Here is a 7,862-nt window from a genome sequence, read left to right on the forward strand (position 1 = left end):
TGCCGATTTTTAAGCCTTTAGCAGAATTTGAGGAGTCTGTACTCAAGTTTAAAGTCATAAAAACGTCGAAAAGGGCGGTTTTCTTTCTGGAAATCCCTCAAATTTATGAAATCAAAATAATTTTTGAAAGGGGGATCATTTAATGGGTTTATAATACACGCCTATCCCTTAGTTAAAAAAAGCTGAAACCCGGCTGTGCAGAAAGAGAAACCCGGCTGTGCTATTTACTAGGCCGAAGGTTTAACAAAAGCGGTGGCTGATTAGAAAAATTTGGGGAGATTCCCAGGGATAAAATTGCATTTTCGACGTTTTTCTAAACCAGTTTCATAAAACCCATAAAATGTGTTCTGGAAGTCATAAAACGGATATACAACACACGCCTATCCCTCTCCGATAACCATCGATAGAGTGTATAAGTCTATATTTTTATGGAAAATATGATTAAAAAAATATGTATCCCTGTAAATATAAAAAGGTAATACAAATTAATAATAAATAATCATCATAAGATTTATTTACACAATATCTACATATACTTACTCATTAATTGTCTTATTCTAAGTAGGTATGCATACTTATAGTTTATTTTTTGTATTCATAGCATAAATATTCCATGGCTTTTCTTTCTAATCTTTGCTTAAATAATTAAGAAATGATTAAGAAAAGGCGTTTAATTTAGTTCTTTTCTTAGTTTAATATGTTAAAACGAGTGGAAATCGTTTAACTTTTAGTGATTTATACTTTTTTAGCACCTAATTGAATTGTAGCGAGTCTAGATTATTTCGATTTTCATATAAGATATACCAAACATCTGAGCATCGAGCCAAGATTGGAAATCTTTGCCCAAATCTGGGTGCAAGTATGAAAACAAATAATATAATTTCACGTATATTCATAAGTTTGCAGAAGGATGTATGTAAATCGCCTTTGGTTATCTCGTGTGTAGCATAATAAAGCATTGCATTGATATAAATTTACAAGTAACTTGGTTCATTGGTATTGGTTCATAATACTTGGGCAGGGACTGCCATATCAAGGCTTTGGATATCAATGCTGATCCAATCTCGAACAAGGGTTGGCAAATCAAAGCCCGATTTATAAGCCTTGACCAAAACTGAAGCAACTGCAAAGGGTATCATTGCAGGGATAGAATGGGATTTTTACTTTCAGAAAAGCTACATTAATTTTTTAAGGTCATAAAAAATGAACATATTTTGAGCTATATTTTCAAAAAGATGAAAGTGCATACTATTTGATCAATATACATTATACATTAAAATCAGTCCATTTATGTTGATTCTATTACGACGAAATTTTGTGCCGATGGAATAATGCCGTTTATACAGCAATACCTGTGTCGGGTTGTGCGATTCACTTTTTTATAAACAGTTCAAATAATGATATCTATCTTTGTATATATTGGATACTTAAACAGTTAACTCCGTTCAGCTGTTTCACTTGTAATAATATTTGAAATAACGTTACATTAGAATATCATCAATATAAAAATAGAATACATTATTTAATTATTCCTTATTAATATTAATTCAATGATAATTGTGATGTATAAATAATAATCATATGTTTACGCAATCAGTAAAAAAACATAAAATGCCTATTTATAAAGAATTATTATCATTGAAATGTCAAATTTAATAATAAGTGCATTTTATTAATATGTAATATTTAATTTTTATTTAATAAACGAGTATAATAATATAACCGCAGCTTTACTGTGAGAATTTTATAGTTGAACTTAAATTAAATAACGAGTAAAAGTCTTTTAATCGGTCTAGATCAAAATTCTAAAATATTTTTTACCATTTATATTTGACCGAGTAGTAGGTGATTACCACCATACTGTAACGATTTCTATAACAAAGAAGGTAGACGATTATATTTACTATTAACTCGAAGAACCTGCAATTTTTACTAAATCGTTATTAAAACTGCATAATTGTAAATTTATATATTAATCGGTAGAAAAATATAAGTAAAAATTTTTTATATACAAATACAGATTCTTAGTGTATTCAAGTTCTACAGATTCTTATTCTTTCTCAAAAAAAAAAAAAATTCTAGAATATGACACGTAAAGAAATCCATGAACCCTAACTTTCTGCCGCTTCGTAAATAAGCTCCTGAGTCCATGTGGAGTATTTTCTCTTATAGGACATATATATATAGCAGAGTGGCCATTTTCAAAATAGCGGGGAGATAAAATTAGTAAAAATTGAGAAACATTTTTGCCCCTTACCAAATAAGCTTTCTAATGATCGTACAAACGTTGCAAACTGCTAGTAGACATTTCCCATCGCTCCCTTCTCCCAAACCCTCGAAAAAAGGCAACATGGTATGATTTATATTAGTCTGGAAGGGGTGATATGTCTGCTAGCATTATGTAATATCTTTGTGGTCGTTAGAGAACTTATTAAGTAAGGAGCAGAAACTTATTTCAATTTTTTTCATTTTATTTCCCCCTTTCCCCTTATCTCGAAAATGGTCGCTCTTCCATATATATGTCTCATGAGAGAAAATGCTCCACATCGACTAAGGTACTTTTTTACCACGTGGCAGAAAGTCAGAGTTCATGGATTTTTTATTTAAAAAAAAAAAAAAAAAAAAACACAGCAAAGATATGCATGTTTTTAAGCTAAAATTTTGCTCATAACCATCTAAAAAACTATTACAACATTTATTTGCCTACAATATTGAATTTGAACTTATTACCAAAAAGAAATTTGATAGAAGCGCTAGGAAGAACATATGATTTTTAATCTTAATCCTTCATATGATGGAGTATTGTGGTTCATCACCTTAGTTTTTTATTGCTTATAATTTTATGGACAAATAAAAGTTTTACTGCATTCAACAAATAGCCGAATGCACTCTTTTATTTTAGTTATTTTTCTAATAAACTGCATTAACTATCATAAACCCTTTTTTTTTCCAAACTTTATAAAACATGAAAAATTTGTAAAGTGCATTGGCATTAGCTATATGTAAATGCAAAGAAGACAAAAGGAACATAAAATTGTTCTCTTCAATTTTTCTAAAGAAATAAATAAAGGAAAAATTGATTATACAAAAATAGTATTGCTATGACAACCGCATTGATAAGAGTGGTGGATGAATGAATGGAAGAAGGGAATAAAAAGGTGCTACAACCACTATACAATAACTATTTTTAAAGGTGGTGAATTTTCACACTCACTTATAACCTATTATTTGAGAAAGAAACATGCAATCAAATTTTATAATACAATCGAATCAAATGCACGCAAACAATATTAAAATAATCACGGAAACAATGATTTGATTATTTAAAAAAAAAAAATTCTAATCTAAAATTCTTTAAGTTTCGGGAAAAAGTTTTAATTTTTTACAACGCGAGTGTTTGTGCCTGACGTATAAAAACCTATCGGTTGAAAGTGAACAGTAAATCATATAAACCCAACCACAACATTTTGCAAACTTGATTTTTATATAAATTCACTTAATTTGCTTAAATAAAGTTTCAAAAGCCAAAGTTCAAATTTCCAATCAATTATGTCGGGTTTCCACAACATCTTAGGCGGCGGTGGCATGACCGAATTACTACAAAGTTTTGTACGTGTTGATGCCTCGGATGATGAACAATCTGAACCAGATGAGAAACAAAAAAATGTTGGAAAAGGTCTGAATCATGCTCGAGGAGGAGGTGTTGGTATACATACAAAAGTACCCTTAATTGGATCACTTATGTCAGCACCAAAACGTGATATTTATAGTCCACAACGTAAAGAATCAAATAATGATGAACCAGAAAAACCATTAGTTATACCAGAACTTATTCAACCTAAAAAAAGCAAAAAATCAAAAGGTGCAAAAGGTATATTTCTAATTTTGTAATTATATAATCAAGACGCTTTTATTAATTAGCTTAGTCTGTTAAAGACTAAGCTAAAAAAATCATGTTACATGGCAAACTGAAATAATTGAGTTTGACTGACCCTTTATAGTATTACAAAAAAATCTTACAACTTATTTATGACCTGGGAAAATTTGAAAATATGTAAAAATCGGATGGCAAACCAATATTATGACCATTCACTTGAGATCGTAATAGTATTCATATTGAAAAGTAGGTATCTACGCTCAGAAAAAGAAATTATATTTTGGTGGAATCAATGACAAAAATGAATCAAATGGAAGTTCTAGAAAAAACATTTATTTTCCATTCTCAATTTTAAAAAATGCTTTCTGTTTACATTTATGCATAAAATTTAAAACTATATTTTGAAAAATAGTACCTACCTGCTTTTATAAAATACAAAAATTCCAAACTTAAGCCATTATTTACTTTGAAATCTTTGCAAAACCAATATAAGCTTTTTAAAAAAGATAGAAATTGAAAGGAAAATTAGTAATAATAACCCGTTTTATAATTAGTTTAGTCTTGTTTTTTTTTATACCATGTTTATATGAAATATATCAAGGTATACTAAGTTTAGTCCCAAGTTTGTTACGCTTAAAAATATTGATGATACCAACAAAATTTTGCTATATGTATTCATAAAATCACCTAATTAGTCCATTTCCGATTGTCCGTCTGTTTGTCTGTCTGTCATCACGATAACTCAAAAACGAAAAGATATATCGAGCTGAAATTTTTATAGCGTGCTTAGGACGAATGTGAGGTCGAGTTCGTAAATGAGCAACATAGGTCAAGTGGGTCTTGGGTCCGTAGGACCCATTTTGTAAACCGTTAGAGATAAAACAAATGCTTTAATGTATAAAATTGTTTTTTCATTAACATCACTGTTTACCCGTGAAGGCGCAAATTAAGTTAGGAACATGTAGTATGGATACACGTATTGTATTTGTGTGTAAGAGATCTTTCTTTACCTACAAAAAGCGTGGTACTAGTATTTCGATCTTATGTTTAAAATAGCTTTAAGGTTGGAGAAAAAATCTTTGTAAATATAGAGTACCTAAAATGTGCACATACAACTTTTTTAAAACTACTTCCTGTGTAGGCTATGAAAACCTTAGAATAAATTCTGTCAACATTTTTATATTTTTGCTATTTCGCAGATTTTGCGGGATAAACAAGGCATTTTTTTCTTTTTAATTGAAAAGTAAATAATATTTTTGTGTCACTAGGTTCAAATAATGTAAGAATCAAACGTTCAAGGAAAAAAGGTCGCCGGCGTAAAAAACGTGTCCCACGTTGCGAAGAACTTTACACAGATAAAGATCGTGCTGCAGCAGTTAATATGGGATCTCGTGATATTAAACAATCGTTATCGTTAAAATTGAAACAAGATCGTTCCAAGGCATTACAAATCCCTGAGGAAGCTGATCCTGCTACATTTCTTGCACTGGGCGTTCATGAAATGAAATGTGGAGATGTTAAAATAGCTAGACAATTTTTAGATAAAGTAAATACACTTGAATTTAATAAAAAGTATTTCTAATTTCAAATTTATTTGGTAATATTTTTATGAATTATTTATTACATGGATACATTTTTAACCCCCGAACCAAAAAAGGGCTGTTATAAGTTTGACCGCTATGGGTATGTGTGTGTCTGTCTGTCTGTCTGCTGTCAGTCTGTGTCATCGTAGCGCCTAAATGGATGAACCAATTTTTAATTTTTTTATTTCGTTTAAAAGGTAATTATAATTAATACTGAACAATGAAATTATTTTTAAATTTGTTCGAGCTTTACTTTGTGGAAGTCCATTTTAATAAAACGATAATATATCACTGTATATTTTAAATAAAATTATTTTTTGTTTTTGCTTTCAGGCAATCGATTTTAATGAAAAAGATAAAAATGCATTAATAGCACGTAGCAAATGTCACATAATAATGGGTAACGCTGAAAAAGCTTTAGAAGATGCCACACGTGCTGCAAATTTAGCAAAAACTGATAATGACGCGATCTATCAAAAAGCTGAAGCATTATATTTTTTGGGACATTTTGAGCATAGTTTAATGTATTATCATCGTGGCTTACGTTTACGACCAGAACAATTTAAATTTCGTCAAGGTATACAAAAAGCACAAAAAGCTATTGTTAATACAATTGGACCTGCGGTGAAATTAACACCAATGTTATATACCGATGATGTAAATAATAACGTAACAAGGTATGCATATATTTTTTGATCGTGAAATCATTCGTTGATTGACGTGAAACTTTATAATTATCTTATAATAATACTCTTAAACATTCATTGGTGAAAAAAAAAATTTATAAAGAAAAGTGGTTTTCCAAATAAGAATGGTTACAATTGAATTTCAGAAGTTACAAAGAAGAAGAAGAAGTTACAATTGAATTTCAGCACTGCGATTATACCATTTACTCTATCGATTGTTATAGGTATCCAGTTAGTGTAGAAAGTCCAGTTAATTTCCCCAATTTTCATTGTTCACACCCTATTACTTTTTCTTATTACACTGTACCTGGTTGTGAACAATGAAAATTTGGAAAACTAACAGAATTTTCGAGAAATAAAAGAACCTAGGGCAGGTAGAATATGAACAATAATTATATCCAAATTTCAAATCGATAGAGTAAAGGGTATAACCGCAAATTCAATTGTTCAACTTTAACCATTTTTATCTGGAAAATCGCTTTTCTTCTTGTCGAAACAGTGTCTTTGATTTAACATTCAGTAAGCGTAAAAAAAATCGTTGAAATACGAAAAACGATTTTGTTTAGTCTCCAAGGTTGAATTTTTAAAGAAATATAATTATTTGAAATGAGAAATGAGCCAGTCTAAATTTCTAAATATTTTAATAATCATTTAAATTTCGAAGCTCTCATTATTCTTGGTAGCTATTGAGCATTCCATTATTTAACTGTGACAGTTTTCTACACCACAAATATTAAAACTTTCTTTAAAACTAATTTTTTTTTAGCAAAATTAAGTTATAAAACAGTATTACTATACGGATTATACGGAAGCTATTTCTAATCATAAAAAGTTAAAACTTTTTTATTTTATTTTAGTAATATTGAATATCCCATTCATCCAGCATTATCAAGACGAGCGTCAAGTTGTAATCCAACATCAAAAATTCGAAAAGCCAGTCTATCACCGTCATGTCGCGTGAATTCAGCGTCACAAGTTTCATCAAATAAATCTTCAACGTCAAGTTTCCTACAAAATAAAAGTAAACGTAAAACTTCTACGGGCACCCCTCCTCAACGACAATGTTTAGGAGCTTTATCAGTAGATAAAAAATATTTAGAAAAACTATTAAAAGACCCGCATATTAAATGTTTAAACAAAGAAAATAAAGATGTGATAAATAAAGCTGAAGAAGCTTTAACGTATTTAAATAATCGTGAAAAATTTTGGATACAACAATTTCCACCGATTATTAGTAATTCTAATTATAATTTTAATAGTCGCAATTCAACTAAAAGATCAATTTCTATTCCCAAATGAAATTTGAAGCGAGTTTTATTAATTTAAATTAGTAAAAATTTCTGGTTAAATTTTTGTAAAGTTTATATAAATGTTGGTAGAAAAATTTATAAATTTTGCTTTAACTATGTTATTTAGTTTGAAAATAGTTTAGACCGAAAAATATTGAATAAATTCTTTCAAAATAATTACTAAATTTTTCATTTCATCTAAAGTTGCCCCAAAATCAAAGGAAGAAATAATTTTGATAACTCATTTGACCATTGAAGGAATAGTAACAATATTAATATAGTGATGGCGGACGAGTCAATGCAGTATGGGCGTCTAGCCCCTCGACTACTGGTTGGCAATATCACAATACTCCTGGTGGATAGCCCTATTCAATACTGTAGTGTTACTTATTCTAAAATAGATACTATATGTATCTGTGTCTCTATA

At 29.5% G+C, this 7,862-nt stretch overlaps 1 protein-coding gene across 1 annotated transcript; it reads left to right on the forward strand.

The window, feature by feature from the left end:
• The first annotated feature begins 3,549 nt into the window (after positions 1–3,549).
• LOC123291421 lies at positions 3,550–7,445 on the forward strand. The gene is made up of 4 exons (XM_044871710.1): positions 3,550–3,871; positions 5,146–5,423; positions 5,794–6,137; positions 7,004–7,445. Exons 1-4 carry the CDS (start codon positions 3,550–3,552, stop codon positions 7,443–7,445), a joined length of 1,386 nt encoding a protein of 461 aa, XP_044727645.1.
• The last annotated feature ends 417 nt before the right edge of the window (positions 7,446–7,862 follow it).

This window comes from Chrysoperla carnea, chromosome 1 (genome assembly GCF_905475395.1).
Source record: "Chrysoperla carnea chromosome 1, inChrCarn1.1, whole genome shotgun sequence".
NCBI lineage: Eukaryota > Metazoa > Arthropoda > Insecta > Neuroptera > Chrysopidae > Chrysoperla > Chrysoperla carnea.